General features: G+C 39.4%; 3 protein-coding genes across 4 annotated transcripts; all 3 read left to right on the top strand.

Moving 5' to 3' along the window:
* The first annotated feature begins 251 nt into the window (after positions 1–251).
* Positions 252–1,605, top strand: LOC113134161 (protein PELPK1-like). The gene is made up of 3 exons (XM_026313398.1): positions 252–288; positions 400–518; positions 736–1,605. The coding sequence occupies exons 1-3, from the start codon at positions 252–254 to the stop codon at positions 1,603–1,605; spliced, it is 1,026 nt and encodes a 341-aa protein (XP_026169183.1).
* A 4,565-nt stretch (positions 1,606–6,170) lies between these two features.
* LOC113134159 (adhesive plaque matrix protein-like) lies at positions 6,171–7,888 on the top strand. Its single transcript, XM_026313397.1, has 4 exons — positions 6,171–6,432; positions 6,535–6,678; positions 6,752–6,870; positions 7,070–7,888. Exons 2-4 carry the CDS (start codon positions 6,537–6,539, stop codon positions 7,886–7,888), a joined length of 1,080 nt encoding a protein of 359 aa, XP_026169182.1. The 5' UTR covers positions 6,171–6,432; positions 6,535–6,536.
* Positions 7,889–10,985: 3,097 nt separating this feature from the next.
* Positions 10,986–19,352, top strand: LOC113134636 (schwannomin-interacting protein 1). Of its 2 annotated transcripts, none has more exons than XM_026314092.1 (7): positions 10,986–11,100; positions 14,604–14,713; positions 16,893–17,010; positions 17,095–17,301; positions 17,420–17,543; positions 18,090–18,183; positions 18,366–19,352. In XM_026314092.1, the coding sequence occupies exons 1-7, from the start codon at positions 10,990–10,992 to the stop codon at positions 18,421–18,423; spliced, it is 822 nt and encodes a 273-aa protein (XP_026169877.1). In that variant the 5' UTR covers positions 10,986–10,989; the 3' UTR covers positions 18,424–19,352. The 2 variants fall into 2 exon arrangements, with proteins under 2 accessions (XP_026169877.1, XP_026169878.1); XM_026314093.1 differs by lacking the exon at positions 10,986–11,100 and adding an exon at positions 12,294–12,379.
* Positions 19,353–19,930: the final 578 nt, after the last annotated feature.

The raw sequence follows: 19,930 nt of genomic DNA, 5'->3' as shown, positions 1-19,930 counted from the left end.
GACTCTGCAGGTAGAACTAGAGAATCCTTTACTCATTTCAATTACTATTGACTTAATGTTAAAAAGTGTTTTAGCTGCAAGAAAACTTTAAGTATACTCTTCCCTGAGTGTACTCAGGGATATACTCATCACTCATCCCTTCATCCCTGCCAGGCTGGTCAAAAGGGTTTCCATATGATAGAAGTTCCACACAATGGAAGCGCGTGGCACCTTCCTTGCAGTGTGTTGGAGACTGGATGAGGTTTAAAGTAATGGGACCAGGGGCTTCAGTATTTGCACTGGACCAAGGTAAAGTGACACAGCTTATTAGCTGTTCCATTGCTGTGTATTTTATACACTGTAGGTATCTGGACCAGTGTCTGTGCAGTCACTTTCAGATTTCTTCTTTCCCACACACAGGAAGTGCACCTCCAATGCCTCTGTCCCAGGTCCCTTCCACCTGTGGCTACCATGTGCAGAGGAACTCCCTTGGACTTACTATGTTGGTTCCCTATCATGGCTGCAATGTGGTTCAAGAGGTAACTTTTTTTTTTTTTTTTTTTTTTCTCCCCTTGAAATAAAAATATAAGATGCTTAAACTGGGAAAAAAGATGGTGGTTTTGATGAGCATCTGGCTTTGATTTCTTTTAAGACTAAATGGGTTACAACCTGTACATTAATCAATGAAATTAAGTTTTTTTTTTTTTTTAACATGATCTTGAGTCATAAATTTGTATTTTTTGTTTTTCCTTCAAGAATGGAAGTTATGTGCTGCCGATGCGTTGGCAGGGAATCCCAGTCTCCCTCTGGTGCCCCAAATCTACATCTGTACCTCAGACTGCTTCACAACCTCAGATGATGCCAGTGCTCCCCAGTGGCGAGACTCCAGTTGGTTCATACCCTGACTTTCCCCAGTCCTATTTCTTTTCACCATATCTTCCTTTTCCTCAGTACCTGTCAGCTTTACCACTACCTACAACAGATTCAACCACATTTCCCCAAGATCCCTTTCCTTTGCCTTTTCCAGGCAAACCTGAATTGCCTCGATTTCCATACCCCCTTCTTCCTTTTTATCCCTTTCCTTTGCCTCTTCCAGGCAAAACCGGTCCAGAAAGTAATGGCACAACCCCAGAGAAACCCCAAAGGCCTGGATTTCCCCAGGATCCCTTTTTGCCTTTCTATCCCTACTTTCCTCTTCCAGGCAAACCTGAAATGCCTGGATTTCCACAAGATCCATCTTTGCCTTTCTATCCCTACTTTCCTCTTCCAGGCAAACCTGAAATGCCTGGATTTCCACAAGATCCATTTTTGCCTCTTCCTTTTAATCCCTACTTTCCTTCCCCTCTTACAGGCAAAACAGATGTGCCTACCCCCACCTCAAAACCAAAGTTACCTTGGGATTTCCATCCACTTTTTTATCCTCCCTTTCCTTGGCCTGGCCAGGATGTTCCTCCAGGATTTCTTCCATCAATGGACCAAAACACAGCCACTCAAATGCCCATGACTCCTGAGTCACAGTTGCTGGCACAGTTTTTTCTTTTTGGTTCACAGTATCCTCATTTTGGCCTTTGTGATCCAAAATGGCCAGTCCTAATCAGGAAACACTGCAGCCAACAAAAACCATGATATCAGAGAAAGCATTTCCTTTACTGACTCCAGGAGTGTTGCCTACACTTTTGGTGAAATGTCTGTCAAACTTGTGCTACACTTTTGTATGTTGAAGCTTACTGAAAAATAAATAAGTGATTTAATACAATGTTTTTTGTTTTTTTTCCTTGGGTATTTGTGGTTCATATGGGCAGGTAAATGGCTGTCAGGCTTTTCTTTTTGGTTCACCTTTGTTGCAAAATTACCAATCCTGCAGTACAGACTGATCACAACAGAGAAAGCATTTTCTGTACTGACTCAATACCGTCACCTATGTTTTCAGGGAAACATGTCAGAAAAATGCTGCAGTACTTTCGTATGTCTAGGCTTACTGGAAAAGAATGGTTTGAATACAGTATCTGTTTCTATGGGTTATTTAATGTGGTTCAGATAGGCAGATTAACGGGTGTCAGGCTTATAACATCAATTGGAGCTATGAGGTTGTATATTAAGAGGTGAATTATTTAGTTATATTAAACTTTTTATGCTGTGAGGAGGCTCTTCAGAAGTCAAAAGTTCTTCTGTATTAAGACATGCTGTGTTTATGAATATCTTTGTTTTGAAATGGTTGGCAATTGTTTGCAGAGCCACATCTTTCAGTGGTGCACAAAGATGACATCTAACTGTCCACATGGTAGCACTTTTTTTTTTTTTTTTTGGCTAAGGCAATTGAAGTATGCACATTTTTAAGAGTTGCTTGTGTATGCAAACTTTCAAAGTCTGGTCTGTGAAGATTCTGTCAGGGACCATTTCAAAGTCTTGTTTTTGTTAATTGGACTGTTATTTAGTGATTTCATGTGTTAAATATTTAGGTGATGTAAACTGGAATATCTCTAAAACAGAAAGGCCACAGTTTATTGGTTGGGGAGCTGTATCACTAAACACTTCTTAGAAAAAGAAAGTGGTAGTGGATTTTCAAAGCTCTAAGCCCTGTCCTTTTCTAATCAACATTTGATGTGTGGACACTGAAGTGGTGCCAATGTACAAATATCTAGGTCTATACTTGGACAAGTAAGATTGATGCATGAACACAGTGTATAAAATGGCAGAAACGACTATTTCTCTTAAGGCAGCTTAGGTCCTTAGACATCTTCAGAAAAATGCTGCACGTTTTACCAGACTGTGGTGGTGAGTGTGCTATTTTCTGCTACATTCTGCTGGGGAGACAGCATAAGGCAAAGAGCTACAAGGCCCCTAGACAGACTGGTAGAAAACACTGTCCACCTAAATGCACACAGAAAAAGGTAGAGGCCATCCTGGAATTTCCTTTCCTTTTTTTCCTGATGGACCAGACAAGCAGCTGCAGCGGACAACTTACCTCACTGCACTGCAGAATGGAACAATACAGAAAATCCTTCATTCTCACTGCCATGAGGCTATACAACATCGTGGGCTGGGGACACACTAGGCAATTTTCAAATCTTCATCAATTTTGAAAATGTGTGAGATCAAAGAAATGAGGACAGTTTCAACTGATTTTTAACATTATAATCCTCCAAATATGCTCACTAGATGATTCAATAAGACCGAGAGACTACACACCTGCCATCTGTAATGGTTTCATGTTGGCAATTCCAGATATGAGATTTCCAGCTGATTCGAATTGTCTTAGTGCTGAATAAGCATTATCAGCATCCATCAGTCCTATATAGCTTAGTAGATCCATACTACATCCAGTAGATGTAGTAGTGCCAATTAGCATTAGCCATTGATATGTAGTTAAGATTATGACTGATTAATGTGCACCCATATTATGTAATGACCTGTGGTGGTAGGCAGATGTAATGCAAGTCCCAATGTTTTCTTAAACCTAAGTACTTTTAATGCCTAACCATAACCAAGTATTAATTGGCTAAAGCTAATCAACATGTTTCATTACCTAAATTTAACTACGTTCTAATGCCTAAAGATAACCAACACGTTTTAATGCCTAAAGATAACCAACACGTTTTAATTCCCAAAGATAACCAACACGTTTTAATTCCCAAAGATAACCAACACGTTTTAATGCCTAAAGATAACCAACACGTTTTAATTCCCAAAGATAACCAACACGTTTTAATGCCTAAAGATAACCAACACGTTTTAATTCCCAAAGATAACCAACACGTTTTTATGCCTAAAGATAACTCAGTTGTCTTGTTTAAACTTAAGGACGTAAATTACGGAGTGACGGCAGTGAAAATCTGTGGGATGATAACGAGCTACTGAACCTTCCAGTAGGTTGCAGTAGGTGAGTAGGGCCCTATTGAGCCATACCTGTAGTCTTACAAGAAGCCCCAAAAGTCTCACAATACACTCAAACGGGCTATTGTATAGCGTCACAACAATCCAACCGTGTGAGATTTCACAGAAACTCGTGTGATCAAACATAACTTCTTGACCCAGGTCTCTCTCTTGTCGGTCCTATTGTGGTTTGTCTTGGACGAATCATTAAGAAGACACGCGTGTTGTGGCCCTAAAGCTTGCCTTTTTTTTTTCAATGCTCCTTTTGGCTTTGGTTGTGGTGTGATACGCTGCCAACACAACATCCGGTTGGTGAACACTGGTACCACTGCTGATTACCTGGAGACAAAATGAATTGGTACATTCCAGCTTGTGATTGGCTGAACACATCTGATACAGGAAATCAACAGTGGTAGGGCAGGGATAGTTGGAAAAGATGCACGACTCTTTATCTATCTATCTATCTATCTATCTATCTATCTATCTATCTATCAACATGGAGATCTCCGGAGAGTCCTGAAAATAGCCGTCCACCAATGGTCCAACCTGATTGAGCCTCAGAGAATTTACGCCCTTAAGAATGGCAGAAAATCTTCCAATCCAGGCGTGCAAAGCTTGTCATAACCCAAAAGACTCAAGGCTGTAATAGCCAAAGGTGCTTAAACTAAGTACTGGGTAAAGGGTCTGAATACATATGTAAATGTGATATTTATTTTTCCTTTTTAATAAATTCACAAACATTTCTAAAATTGTTTTCACTTATGTGGTACTGGTTGTTAATGAGGGGGAGCATAAAATTTTAAAGTGGGTCTGAATGCACTGGGTATATGTGTGTATATGGCTCCAACACTATCATCCACTTTGAACCATTTCTACCTTCAATATCATTCATGCTGTAATGCCTTCTCTCCTAGTGTGCTGAAACTTTAATAAATGGTTTAATATAAATGTAATGCTATTTCTTGGGCAGTTGTGGTTCATGTTGACAGTTTTAACACTTTCAGGCTAATTACCACATTAGGGTGGTGTGATTGTGTTATGTGTTAGTCTTGACAATATGAGGCTCTTTCATAGTCAAATGGCTATTTTAATATCCATAAAATGTGTACTTCCATTATGACAGTTTATCTGATTTAAATGCTTTAAACACATTTGAGTCTTTCAGTCATGCAGAATTTTTGAGCTAACACTGATTCTATGACAATCACACATATTTTGCTTATTTTTTACATCTAATCTTGAAAGGGATCAGTGTTTGAAGAGTCACTGTGTTTTCAGTCAGGCACAAAGGAGGTATCTGGTGACTGACCACATGGTGGCACCATGTCTTCAGGATTTCTTTGAGTCTATTTGTGGGCACGTTTTTGTAGTTTTATATGTAGTTGATAGTTGTGTGTAAACTTTCATTAAAGTCTTGATTATAGTTGGAGCATTTTTGGTGATTTTATCACACATGCCATACTGTTGCTATGTGTAAATTGGAATCTTAGGAAACTTTACAATAAACCTGTGCCTCAAAAAGAATCTAGGACCTCAGCATCAGCACTGTATCTCCAAGCACTTCTGTGTTTGTTTTGACCCTTTTCTTGTTGATCCTGTCACAGGCTCTTATGTGGGTCAATATGACCGGCCAACATTTATCTGCCATAATATAGTATTAATGTAGAGCAGCATATTAATGTCTGGTCATTTGAGTGTTAAAGGAATTTTTAAAAGTTATCCTTTAGTCTAATTCTATTTTATTTGCAAGTTTGATTAACAAAGTCCTTAATAGATCAAAACACAATTCAATTATTCCCAGATGAGGTTCTGCCATCGTATATTCACTACTTATCTTGTCTATAAATTTGAAAGTCAAAAGTACCAAATACTAAAAAAAAACTCCATTCATCCTTGCCTGTGATATATATTGTTCATAAAATAGAGTTAATTTACAAATAGAATTGATATACGCAAAGCATTTCACTAAACAGCTGACAGACTTCACTATCAATCTCATGATTCACAGTGTGCCAAATACAGATAATATAAAACGATATAAAAAATAACCTATAAAATAAATATAAGATCTCATAGTGCAGAGCTGACTTTATTTACCTCAGGACAACTGTGAAATCATACATCAAACAAACGATGACAAGGGTGCACCTGTTGAAACCCTGATAAACACAGGTGCAAGCTGTAGCAGAAGTAATGCTGATTGGTTGATTGACTGATGCCATGCTTGGTATAAAAAGCTGTAATTCAGCTGTTCCCCATAGTAATTTGCTTTCCACTGCCTTTGGTTGTGCATCCCCAGTATGGCAGGTAACGCTAAATGGAGATGCATATTACGTCAGACTGTAGCTGTCACATTGCTCCTTTGCGCGTTGGCTTCATGTTTAACCTGCTTTAGCTTGAAAGATCTGAAAAAAGATATTCAACAAAAGGTAGTGCATGAAGCCACAGTACTGGAAATAAGGAGAGGAAGCATTATTTTTAATGGGAAAGAGCTTTATTCTCGATCAGGCTCTGTCTCTGCTGCTGCAGCAGGTAACAATGGATTGTCACATGTCAATTCCACTCAATCAGATGGCACACGTAAGTTTTTGCTGTGTAGTAATCTCCTAATTTTAGCTGCATAGTAGTTAAACCCAAGGTTATTGCTTGTATTAATGTATCTGAATGTCTTTATTCCTAAAGATATGTTGATGCACACCTCACAGTTAGGAACCATGGCCAATCAAGCAGTAGGGTGGTACTTGAAAGTAAAGCTGCATTGTGGTCAAACCAAGATGAGGCTGCAAGTCATGGGAACCACAGCTGCTGACCTACAGCTCAACACAGGTAACTGTAACTCAACTAGACACGTCTAAGTGCTTGACAAGATGTTGTGTAATGGCTTTATTATCTTTATTAGGTGGTGCACATCCTGTCCCTCTGATCTACTTGCCTGAAATGTGTGGCTACAGAATGCAGCAAAATGCACTGGGTTTTGTGTTAGTTGTTCCATATGATGGCTGCAATGTGATACAAGAGGTAGGCCTTTGCACCTAATTGGATTAACTAGCTCAAATTTCTATAGTAGAGAGGTCATTGAAATGTTGAAGGTATTCAAGTAAATGTTTAGATATTAGCAAAATGACTGTAGCTTAGTTGTCAGGATAAGACTCGAAAGCAAGATGAAGATTTTTAAAAATGGTATCATGAGCTAAATTGCTTTTTATCCATATTTCAGAATGGAAACCATGTGTTGTCAGTGAGTTGGCTGATGACTCCTGTTAAATTTGTTTGTTCCGTCTTGCCAAGCCCTGATGCACCACCTGCTTTGATTATACCTAAGCCTGCTCAGCAGCCCTGGAGCCATCCTTTCATTTATCAACCTAGCCATCCATATTGGTTTTTGTATTACTATTACATGTATTTGTTGGACTCGGCACATGATTCTGCCACAGCTACAACTACTGCTAAGCCTAAAACAACCACCATCACAACCACAGAGAAACCCTCTGAACCGAAGCCTCCTATGTATCCTAACTATTGGTATTACCCTTATTCCTCCAACTATATGCCCCCAAATTTCCCACCAAAGACCACAGTGCCACCAGCCACCACCAGGGAAATTACCACTACAGCTAAGAATCTTCACCCATCAAAACCATATTTCCCTCCATATTTTCCCTATCCCTACTACAGTCCAGCAGGAGTCCCTGACAACTCAGAAGAATACACTTACCCGGGGTTCCCACATTTCTATGGAAGTCATCTAGTCCCACAAAATCCAAGTGAACCAATGCAGACAGCTACTCAGCCTCCAACGTTCATTACACCCAAGCCAGATGATGAAGCCAGAACCACAAAACGAAGTGACTCAAGTCCCACAACAAAGCCAGTAACCTCTGCTTCAACCTCAAAAAAACGTAAACCATGCTACACCACTACACGCAGCAGTAGAAAGTATCCAGAGCCGGTGAATGGATATATTCCTTATCACCAGCTCCCTTTCTCGCCATATTTTTCATACAAGGACAGCCAACACCCAAGTGACCCTAAATGAATGTCTTGAGCTGGCTACAAATCTGGACTCTGCCTGTGTAACGTCGCTTCAAAGGGAGACCCAAGCCTTAGTGTTCTCACTCAACAAGCAAAGAGCAGCATCAGTTTGACAGGAAAACAATACTTGACCTAATCCACCCAAACAAATATGGATTCCAAATGGTGAGGTTTAGATTCACAAGTTTGCATTAGTAAAACTTGAGTTCAACTTTCTTAACCACAATGCTCTTGCTTTCTTTGAGATTGTTGTCCTGTTCTACAGCATCCAATAAACATGTCTTGTTTAGAACTTGGTCTCATTCTTTCTGTAATACAGGTGTTTGGTCAGTCAGTTTACTGTCACTTTTGCTCAGTAGGTTTCAACATATATGCTCCAGACTTGAGTAACTTCACTGAGCATGGCAAGCTATATTACTGTTTTCATAAATTCTACCAGTGACTTCTCAAACCTGACATTGCCAGCTTTAGTGCTACCCAAATCATGCAAAGGCTGTCCCCTGTTAATTAAGATCAGCCCTGAAGTTGCAACTCTGAGCAATAGATTGTGGTATTATTCCTACACTGCAAACTCATGTTAGGAATCATCAGGTCTGAGCCCTTGAAAAACAAAACCCTTTCTTGGCCACACACTTCTGCCAAGTAATGCTATATTGCACACTGACTGCACCTTATGCAAATACTACTTGTACTCTAGGCTCTTGTTGCTTAATGCGCCAGTGACTGAGGAAGACTGATTGCACTTGACAGCCTGGAAATGGGGCTAAGTTTATGAATGTGAGATAAGTTTGCAGAAAAATGGCCCAAATTATTGGAGTAGCTTTTAATTGGTCTGCTTTGTCAACTCTTTCTAAAATGCAAATTTTGCATCTAGTTTTTTTTTTTTTTTTTTTTTTAAAACTCCAGAGGATAGACACCCCATTCTGCCTGTTCCTATATGTTTCCACATGGTGCTCTCTCCTCTGGGCATCCCATGACGATACACACCACTGAAACTAAGCTACACGTGACAGCAGGGAGATGTGTAACGCCGGTCTCTAGAAGAACAGGGATGCTCATCTGTGTTTTTCCCTTTTTCATTTGTGTTAGCTGGCATTGAGCTTGGGCTCCTGAACCTGAGCTCAGGAACTAGAACTATTCTGCAAAAGATCCAAAGTGTCACATATTATACATGGTACTAATGTTTTTGACTTCTTTGAATTTTTGTTGCAAGCACCTTATAGTGGCTGCATCTTTTTAGTGTAAATAAGTACCATGTACAGCAGGGGTATTCAACTAAAATTTAAAGAGGTCCAGTTAGAGAAAATTTCTTGAAGCAAAGGTCCGGAAGATCATGTCTAACTAGTTAGTGTGATATATATTTAAGTAGCCTAGTAGTTTTATCAACATCTGCATGTAATCAATACCTGATTGTCAAATCAAATGAATTCAGTACAATTCAAAAACTTTGACAATATTTATTGTCATGTAACATACAACTGAACATATATGTATGGCTGTAGATATGTATAATGTTCTCTCAAGTTCTCTCTCTTTCTCCGTCTCACTTTACAGTTTCTCTCCCTTTGTTTTCTACATGTATCGCTCTCTTTCTTTTTCTTTGTACTGTCTTTTCATGCAGTGTTGCCAACTCGTCAGTAAGGAAAGTAGCTATTGGCTGTCCTAAAAGTCGCTAGAAGTCGCTGAATGACGTCATCGCGTAATTTGCATAATGCCCATGGCACATGCTGTAATCGTGATGGACGCTTTTGCCAACTTCAGAAATGAAAAGTAAGAGACAATTGTAATTCTTTATAAGAAATAAGGGACAGAATAAGGTACAAATAAAATATTTGTACTGTGCCATATAATGTAGCATGACGGCCTGCAGTTAATAAGTTCTCAATAATTAATACATTTGCCTTGCTGTAAATGACTGAGGCTGTTTGAGTCAAATGCAGTGATTTATTTTAGACAAAGAACATTTTACCTTTTTCATTTTATTTTATTTTTTTATTATGTCATGCATCAGTACAGATCACACACATACATGATCGCACGCGCGATTCATTTGCAGTTGGGACGCGGAGGCGTGAACACTTCCTGCTGTGACTGCAGCTGGAAGGGAGGGACTGCTGCCAGAGGACTGGGCCGCCTGTGAAGGCTTTGGGACGGGGGAGGGGCTCGCGGCTGCAGCTGATTTGCCATCTTACTGCGGTAAATTGAGAAGTGTAAGAACGGTGCAGTACAGACACATCAGAGTCTCCAAAAGTCTCAAGTAACACCAGAAAAAGTCGCCAGATTTGTCGCTAGTCGCTTAAAAAAAAAAAGTGTGGCTAGAGGGGTCTGAATACTCGCTAAATATAGCGACAATGTCGCTAAGTTGGCAACACTGTTTTCATGTGGAACTTGCCTCTAGCTCTGTTTACACTGTAGAGTCGTAATGTTTACCGCCTGGAATGCACAGACTTGCTTGGCTGAGTGGTATCACGTGGGATGGCTCAACTCGCATGCAATTGGTCTGTGCGTTTCCACTACTGTAAAGTCTAGCAAAGCTGCGCCGGTGGAAATAGAAGCGCCCCGTTAGGTTTTAAATCACAATCTTCTGTTTTGGCTGTACGTCCGGGTCCGTATGGGGCGGCTTCGCGGTCCGCCTGTTAGTGACCTCTGATGTACAGCATATGACAGGTGATAAGAAAAAAACTGCAGAATTTGTTTTATGATCTATGTTTAGATGAAGACAATATTGTGCCCAAATGAAAGATTTAACATAGTTTTATATTAATTGCAATAATATTAATCAATTTGTTTTATCTGTATTATCACAGGAAACATGCTATGGAAATTCCTAGATTGATCAGAGATTGATATTTCCAGCACCGAGATTTCTGTCCTACTTCTCAATTTCTGGCTCTATTCTCAGATAGGGAGCAGAGCCCCTCCCCCCACTCTGATATTTTCTCCACCCACACCACACAGTTGGTCTTTATGGAGGACTATGATTTAGACATGGATGAAGATGAGGAGGCAGAAGTATTTATGAGAAAGGCTACAACAGGCCACTGGTGGGAGGATTGTGGAGATGATAACTGTGACACACAGCAGCAGAGAGGAGGCAGAGGATGTATGGTAAACAGCTGCAGCTGGGCTGAAGAACTCCGTGATATCTTTGTACCACAGGCAGAAGACAGTGGACAGTGTTACAGCAGTGGGCAAACCAGACTCTCCAGCATCTCTGTGAGTGACTGTATTTCTATATTTCCTTCTGTCTGACCCACACAAGCACTAAATTACTCTCATCTTGAGACCATTTGTTCTGACATATTTCTCTACAGCTCTAGACGACAAGAAAACGATGAAGAGATGCAGAAGATGAAAAAAATATATTTGGTATAAGTCTTAGCACAGACTTAGAATAAGACTCAGCATATAAGAAAACACGTCAGAACCCAAGATCAAAAAGAAATTAAATAAGCAAAAGCTAATTAAGATCCAGTATAAAAATGTGTAGATAACGATTGCAATTGTAGGCCATATATTATCTGGTTTCTTTATATTGTATATATAGATAGAGTGTATATTTATCGTAGCCATGGATTTGGCCCCTGATGCTGATGATGAATGACTCAAAATGTTATTTTCTTTAACCACCCCACTGCTGCATTGTGGCACAGTACTGTGTGAACTAACTGAGAGTATATGTCTGTGTATTGTTATTTGTGTGTGTGTGTTTGTGTTTTTATATGCACGCGTGACCACGTGCACCCTGCGCTTCCTCGTCTCTCTTACGGCTCATCACACTTGTATCTGTGATGTGGAGGGGGGCTGCAGGAGATCCCTTTATGTGATACAACAAACAGATTATATGCAATTAAAAATTCACTGCTCTGCTTTAGTCTGGCAAGCAAATAAAGACACCATGTCAGTTTTGTTCAAAAGTGCTGATATTTATTAGAGGTGTTGTTATTGTCAGCCACAGTTCGTAATGGTTTGGTTTCCTAGTATTTGAGGCTTATTTATCACACTAATTTTAACCTGGCCTTTAAGCCCCCTATATTGCTTATCTTGCTCTGTCAGCAATCATCTGCCCTTATGTCTATAAATCTATAACTGTCTATCACCTCTGATGACACACACGCACAGGTTTCTAGCTGCTATTTGTTCCTTTCCTTTAACTAAAAGAAAGATGAAGAGGTAAAACCAAGAGACAGAAAGCGAGGAAGATGGAGGAATAGATAACAGATCAGGAGAGCAGTGGCAGCACTGTGCAGCTCTCTTTCTTCCCTCCCCAGTCCATTTCTCTCTCCTTCTCCACTTCCGTCTCTTCCCACCCTTTCCTCTGCTGCTCCCACATCACCCCTCCCCTCACCGCTCTCTCCCCTCCCTCGCTCCACAGAGCTGCAGTATATGAGAGGGTCTCCTGGGTCTAGCTTCACTGCAGCATAGAGAAGGGCACGGCAGCCGTTTTAGTACGATGCGCTGAAGGATGGTGCACCAGGAGAAACACATTTACCAGGTGTGTGGATTTGTGTTTGGTAGTGTGTAATTCTGAGGGTGTAGTACAGTATATGTAGCATAATATTTAGAATTGGTGTCCATCATGGGTGTGCTGCTATAGATGATTCAGCCACGTACTGGACGAGTAGGTGTGTAATTGGGAGTGGGTGTGTTTGTACATGATACGTAACTGCTTGCTTATCTCTGTATTTTTACATCTCTTTTGTAAAATAATTTAATCTCTAAATATGGTGAATATATGTATAATCATGTAAGGTGCTTTGTTCAGTTTTTATTATTATTATATTTTATAGTGACCATACCACATGTTGTCTTATGGAGGGGTAAATAGGTTGTGTGAATCTGTGCAGACAACCTGAGAATAAGGTGGACATCCAGTTGTCTGAGGTGGATGAAAAGGAGACAAAGCGTTGGTTGGGAGAGTGAAGGTGGTCAACTGTGATTTATGCTTTTACATCACAGCTTCATGATGCGTCACCAAAAAGAGAGGGTGTGAGTGTGTGTATGTGTTGGGGCAGCTTTGAGGTTATTTAGAGGATAAAACATCTCTAATGTTGGAGGTGGCATTCAGTAGTTGTTGGTTAATGCACAGACAATCAAGTAGCCAACCTTGTAGTAGGTGTGGGCATGTGGGTGAATACTGGGCATTTGTGGGCATTTGGGCAAATACTTTCTCTACGGTGCAAGAAGAGAGAATAATGCTTTCGGTGTTACCCAGAGACATTTCATTTGATATTTCTCTGCATCAAGACAAAACCTGACACATCAATCTTTGAAACCAATGCAGCTCAAATGACATAAAATGTTTGTAAAAAAAAAAAAAAAAAAAAAAAAAGCTCCAAGACAACCTAAAGAGCGGAAGCTAAGAGGATGTGAAAATGATTCAGGGAAAAACGTAAACTGAAATAGAAGAAAAGGAAGAGGAGGAGGAAGGGGAATAAAATGAAATCAAGACAGTGACATTCATAGATGCTGAGAATTCAAGAGAGTCGAGCCACATACAGGAAGTTGCGAAACATTACAGAATTATGTGGCCTTTTAAACCATGAGGTCAAAATCAATGGCGTAACAATTCTAACCATTTTCCTAAAGTTATTAGCTTCTGTCGTAATGAATAAATGTCAGTTGAAAGTGAGAACAACTTACGACATGAGTTATGAAAATTATAGTCCTGTGATTGAAAGTGATTGGCAAATATCTTGAAATGTATATTTGTGGATTTAAAAGGACAGGAGTGTCACTGCTTAACTGGAGATAGATTTATTTAACAATCAACAAACAAATATTTATAAACAGCATAGATCTTCTGTGGGGAAAAAACAGACAATGTGAATCTGCAAAATATGCATTTATCAAATTGCAAATGCAGCCCTGTATTTATTACAGTGCATGCAGCAGAGTGTTTGGTTTTCTGTTCATGGTTGACTCTAATATTTACAATGACTGGGTTAATTGTTTTTTGTAGAAAAATAGAAAATGAGTGTTATCTAAAGAAAGATGTGTGTAATTATTATGATTAGGCTTATGCATATAGAACAGAAGACACATTATCTATTTGTATAATATGCAGATTATGCTGTGACAGTGTAGTAAACATACATTTCCATCCATCCATCTTCTATACCCGCTTTTCACGGGGATCTGCTGGAGCCTATCCCAGCTCTCTCGGGTGGAAGGCAGGGGTACACCCTGGACAGGTCACCAGTCTGTCGCAGGGCCACATATAGACACACAAAGACAGACAACCTCACACACTCACACTCACTCCTACGGGCAATTTTAGAGTCACCAATCAACCTAACATGCATGTTTTTGGACTGTGGGAGGAAACCAGAGTACCTGGAGTAAACCCACGCAAGAACATGCAAACTCCACACAGAAAGGCCGGGATGCGAACCCACGACCTTCTTGCTGTGAGGCAACAGTGCTAACCACTCAGCCACCATGCTGCCCTCATACGTTTCCCTACATAATAAATATTTTCCCTCCCCCTTTGGCTTTTTCCCATCTCTTCCTCTTAGCTTCCTCTGCAGCAGTGTGCTTTCCAATTGTGGTTCTATACAGTATTTATATCTTTAATCAAAATAGCAAGGTACATACTTGGCTTAACAATTTTTCCTATGGTTATATCCTACTTGATCAATCAAGCAGAAATGACTGTACAGCAGCAGCACTTTTATCAAAACTGTGTGTCTTCATGTATTTTTCTCGGTTACTGGCAGGCCCAGAGGAATGAGAGAGAGTCCATCAGGCAGAAACTTGCCCTTGGTAGTTTCTATGACGACGAGCCAGTCATCTACACCAGCTGCAGTAAGAACGGCCTGTCCTCATGGTAGGTTTGAAACAAGCCTATGTCTGTGAGTGTGTTATGGTTTGATCAATGTAGCTTTTTGAAAGCTGACACCAATTTTATGTTTTTAGCTGCTGACAGCTGACACTTTTAATGATCTATAAAACTTCTCTAGAGTTTATTCTGAGAGGAAAACATGTTCCTGATATCTTCCCCTAGTAGAGTAACAAAGTAAAAAAAAAAAAAAAAAAAAAGATCTAGCGTTCTCAGTTTATAACTGACCTCTTTTTTAAGCATCTGTAAAAGCTTGAGCACGGTCTACCTGATAAATACAAGCAGGTAAACCAGATGGGGGAGCTGTTCAGTAACTCAGTATATCAGTTTTCTAAGAACTATGAGCTAAAAACAAACACATCTAAAAAATCAAATGAGATGAATTGGTTAATTCTCTTATGTAAAGTGTAAATGACGGTTAATGATTGCAGTTCAAGTGTGGGAATAGGAGTCATAGAGCAGTGATTACAGGATAATGCAAGATGGGTAAAGTTTAGTTATCATGTGCCTTTATCTTTGATAGATTTGTCAATAGATGGATGATGAGAATGTATGAGTCAGACATGGCATACAAAAGGAAAGTGAAAGGTTTCCCAGAAAGCCTCAATCGTGTTTACAGTCAGGCTGAGGGAAATGGAATTGGACTGAACAATAACTAATTTACTTTCAGAAACAGAACAAAGAAACAAAAGCATGGAAAGAGTAAATTCAGAGTTGCAGTGGTGCAGTGGTTAACCTCTATTGCGTGATGAAATGTTGAGACAGAAACTTAGCAATGCCCCAGCTTCATGAGTTAGACCAAGTTTGAAAAAATTCTCACGGTGGAGAGTCTCAAAATGTCTGATGCCAAAACAAATAATCTCCCAGTGACAATGTCTTTGACAAAAAGCATTATTAAACAAACATATTATCACACTTACAAATATATATATATATATAATAATACATTGCTCCTTAAAAATGAGCGCAAATTATTCTTACATCATTTAAATGTTTTTACTGCCCCTTAAGTTTGTTAATCACCCATATAGTGTAGCGATATCCACTAAACTATATACAGTAAAAATCCAAATGATGTTGACAGCAGCTTTTTTCTAATCTCTGTAACTTTGTATTTTTAAAAGGCATTTTGTCTTTTTCTTCACTATGAAAATGATTACAAATATATATGAAATGTGGTCTACAGTATCTCCGCCATGTAAAATCAAATTGAAAGGAAGTCATTTTCCCATGAAAGTGATATTTCATGTTTGTCATAGAGGTTTTAAACACCCACATATCAATGACCTGCAAAGACACACATACACTCAAACACAGTGAAAATAGTTCCATTACATCAGAGATAAGCTGGTTAACCAATACCACTATAACTAAAGTATGACACTACCAGCTTTGACCGGCAGTAACTTTCTGCCACTTTGACTTTTTTTAGTTGAATGACTGTTTATGTTAAACAATGGGGCCATCCCCCTTCCACCAATGCTGCTGTCGGAGGAAGTACAGTTCTGTGTGTGGCCCAAGTGTTGCAGAAAGAGGAACTGATGTCTGATATATGTCCACAGTCGTGATTGGTGGATACAGGGTCATGTGACCTCCATTGGAGGTAAAGGTGCACACTCTGGGGTTTAGTTTGGGGTGGAAATTCCAACTCTGCTCTGTCCATTTCATGATGATGTATGTGTTATTGTTCAGTAGGGGGAGGTTACTGTTCTTTCAGTATTATGATCTGGAATTGAGTGAATGGTGTATTGAGCTCTTGGAAAGGCTGAGGTTGATATTTCTGTGTAACTGCAGTGGAGGGTTTGAGTGTGCATTAAGTTGTTTCATTAAAGCTTTCAGTTGCGTTTATTCCTACTTTATTAGGTCACACTTTGTGACATTACTGGTATCAGTGCACTTCATGGACAAAAGTATATGGACACTGCCTGCCATAATTTACTTAAGCATCTTTACTTACTTTTAGGATCATCTTCTTGAGAATAAAGACCTAAATTCCTACCAAGTCCTACACAGTGTGGCGTCTTTCATTTAAATGTTGTTTGTTTTGTGTGTAAAGCAAATCACAACAATCAATCAGTAATTTCCCATTTCTCTCTGTAGGTTTCATTATGACTAGAAGACATTTGCACTGTCTCTGACAGCATTTCCTCTCCCATGTTTTTCACAGGCTGCAGAGCGGGGTAAACCTGCAGGTGTGTTTTGTTAATGACAGCAGCAGTGACAAAGACAGCGATGCTGAGGACAGCAGGACAGAGACCAGTCTGGACACACCACTGTCACCTGTGGTATGCACAGCTTCTTTGTAATAACCACTCAGAACCACATTGACCTATTACATCATGATATCGCTTACACTACCTGTTTTCCAGAGCAAGCAGAGTTCTTCCTTATCAGATAGGGATACAGCAGAGGAAGACTCAGACCCATTAGATGATTGCGGTGGGTTCTGGAGGGTGCAGCGGAGACTGCAGGAGGAAGCCCGTGTGGCCCTGGCTCTAGCTCGACCTATGGCCCGCATGCAGGTGGAAGTGGAGAGGCAAATCCAGCTGCACAGGCGTTCACCTGTGGCTGATTTGGTTAGTCACTGAAACACAAAAAAAAAAACCCCAGCTCAGATGCTTTTTAAGTCTTTATTTACATTTCAAAACATTTTGATTAGAAGTACATAGTTTTCCTGTGTCTTTCTAAACACAGCTTCCCCATCTGCCTCATATCATCGAGGGTTTGTTGAAGAGGAATCTCAGGCGTGGGGACATGAAAGACATGAGTCTAGGACAGCTGCAATTCATCACAAATGATTTAATCTCCCAGATTAAGAGTGAGTAAAGTAGTAAAGCAGACACATAAATGCAAACACAGACACTCAGTCATACACATATGACATATGTACACATATGACTGATAACACCAACAAACCTCCTGTTCATACAACGGGGTTGTACCATGTTCTAATTTTAGGGAAATACCATTGCTGTCAGGTGAAAAATTTTGATCTGTAAAATTTTGAGAAAGAAGAGAAACATTGATTGAAATGTGTTTAAAGATGGTGTGAAATCTTACTTTCAAGTCATGCTAATGTGTCCTAGTGGATTAGAGGTTAAAAAAGTACATCACTAAGAAATTACCTTGAATGATATCAAGCTATTCTCCTTAACTATCCTGAAATAAGAAATGATTAAAATACTTAATCAGTCAACCATAAAAACTGACAGAACATGTACTGTTCTGAACCTTACAGTTCACTATACAGGCATTTATTAATTTTCACATATCAGGCTCCTAAATTATATTCCTGGGCTCCAAAATTGTCCCTCATTGTGACACCTCAACCATCCTAAAGAAATGCATCACGAATCTAACACAGGTCTAAATGAGGAGCTGGTGCAGTTGCTGCTGATGAGGGATGAGCTTCATGTGGAGCAGGATGCCAGGCTGGTGGACATAGAGGACATCATCAGGTAACACTCCCATATTTCTCTCTGTTCTTTGTTCTTCAGTCTTCAATACCTATAAAAAACTCTAAACCCTATGAACTCATTTATACTCCAAACAGTGTCAGAGATGAGCCTTTATAAGATGTGTTTGGACATTTACTGTATGTCCTGTGCTCACTCTTCGCTTCTTGTCTGTGTTTTGACAGGCGTGCTCATGCTCACAGCCATCAGCGTCACCAGGCAGAGAAAGCTGTCTCTAAATAAACCCCCTGCCTACATGTGTGTTCGTGTGCACACCATCTAACCCCCCATTACATGGATTATTACCAGTGTTACTAATAAAACTCCATCTGTGCTGGGTGCTTCTGGAAAGCTGAACACAGCAGTTAGTATTAAAACACACAGTGTGTGTATTGCAAGGCAGGATGCTGTCTGGGGACTAGAACATCTAAAAGAAGATCTGAGTGATCACTGCTGTCAGTATGGACTCTTTTGAGTTTGTGCAGGTTTTTCACTTCTACATCACAATAAATCATAACATATTTCACAGAATTAGGGAAATTCTTCTGTCTTAATTCCATCGCTATCTCTGATTTACTTCTTTATGATATTGCACGGTACACTCATATGTTAATGCTGGGTTGGAGAGAACACATGCATGCCTTGTTTCTCACTTGTCTCAAAAAGGATAATGATTTCCAGGGACCACACCTACCTAAACTGATGATCAGTTAACTCTGTCGTTTATCTCCATCATGAAGAAGATTCAATTCAACATTCAATTATTCACCTGTGTAATGTTACTTTCACTAATAGCACAGTGCACCGACAAATACATTACTAAACATCTACTGTTCTGAGCTGTTGTAGTAGAAAATGATCAACACTGTCTGTAATGATTCACAGCTTGGCTTCACAGTGGTATTTGAATGCTGCAGCAGCTTCACAGTGCTCTTCTACAGATCGTTTGGACACAAAATTGGATGTAACAATTTCAGATGTATTCAGAGTATTCAAAACATTTAGAAATATATACACATTTGTTTTTGTTGAATTTGTCAGTGTGATGATATTCTGTAGAAAGGACAAAAGTGACAATATATGGGTTCAAAAATTAATTGGGGTTTACATGTATACTGTAGAAATGAAAAGCACAAACCAGAGGCATACTGACATGAGCAGCAATGTGATCTGTTATGCTCAATTTACCAGTGCTAAAAAAAAAAAATAAATGAACATGAAAAATATTATCACATATATTAGTGAGTCACATCCTGAACATATATCTATTTTATCTGGTTTATAGGGTTTATGGACATAGTATATGTAAATGTAAAAAGATACTTTATTAAAAGAATGAAATATATGTCTTTTTGTCTGGCTGTTTAAATGTTTTCACTGTCAACTTTTTAAGAGTGTCATTTATATAAATATATATACTGTAGATATAATAAATGTTTAAGGAGTGTGAACATTGTCTATTTGGCTGGATTTCACAGCATCTAATTTGCATTACCTGTTCCAACTAAATATGTTTCGGCTGATGTTACTGTAAAACTAAAAAAATAAAAAGGAAAAGCCTGTGAAAATGTTGCAAGGGGTTCAGCTCTTATTTGCATATTCAGCAAAGGGCAAAGTTAGGTTTCTGTGCCCATTCACACTTATGTAACTGAGTTTTGTGGTGCATTACCACAAAACAAGAGAGGAACAACTCTGAGGGAGAAAAAATAGTTACTACATCAATCAACTAACACAATGAACGACTACTACA

Source organism: Mastacembelus armatus, chromosome 17, assembly GCF_900324485.2.
Source record: "Mastacembelus armatus chromosome 17, fMasArm1.2, whole genome shotgun sequence".
NCBI classification, from domain to species: domain Eukaryota; kingdom Metazoa; phylum Chordata; class Actinopteri; order Synbranchiformes; family Mastacembelidae; genus Mastacembelus; species Mastacembelus armatus.
The sequence above is the reverse complement of the archived record's forward strand: the minus strand, read 5'-3'. Positions and strand labels throughout refer to the sequence as shown.

Coding starts and splice junctions, on each gene's coding strand:
- LOC113134159 (XM_026313397.1), top strand. CDS start 6,537: ATGTTGATGCACACCTCACAGTTAGGAACCATGGCCAATCAAGCAGTA. Junction 6,679..6,751: donor TGACCTACAGCTCAACACAG/GTAACTGTAACT, acceptor TATCTTTATTAG/GTGGTGCACATCCTGTCCCT. Junction 6,871..7,069: donor GCTGCAATGTGATACAAGAG/GTAGGCCTTTGC, acceptor TCCATATTTCAG/AATGGAAACCATGTGTTGTC.
- LOC113134636 (XM_026314092.1), top strand. CDS start 10,990: ATGGTAAACAGCTGCAGCTGGGCTGAAGAACTCCGTGATATCTTTGTA. Junction 17,302..17,419: donor GTTCACCTGTGGCTGATTTG/GTTAGTCACTGA, acceptor TTCTAAACACAG/CTTCCCCATCTGCCTCATAT. Junction 17,544..18,089: donor TTTAATCTCCCAGATTAAGA/GTGAGTAAAGTA, acceptor AATCTAACACAG/GTCTAAATGAGGAGCTGGTG.
- LOC113134161 (XM_026313398.1), top strand. CDS start 252: ATGGGACCAGGGGCTTCAGTATTTGCACTGGACCAAG. Junction 289..399: donor AGTATTTGCACTGGACCAAG/GTAAAGTGACAC, acceptor TCCCACACACAG/GAAGTGCACCTCCAATGCCT. Junction 519..735: donor GCTGCAATGTGGTTCAAGAG/GTAACTTTTTTT, acceptor TTTTCCTTCAAG/AATGGAAGTTATGTGCTGCC.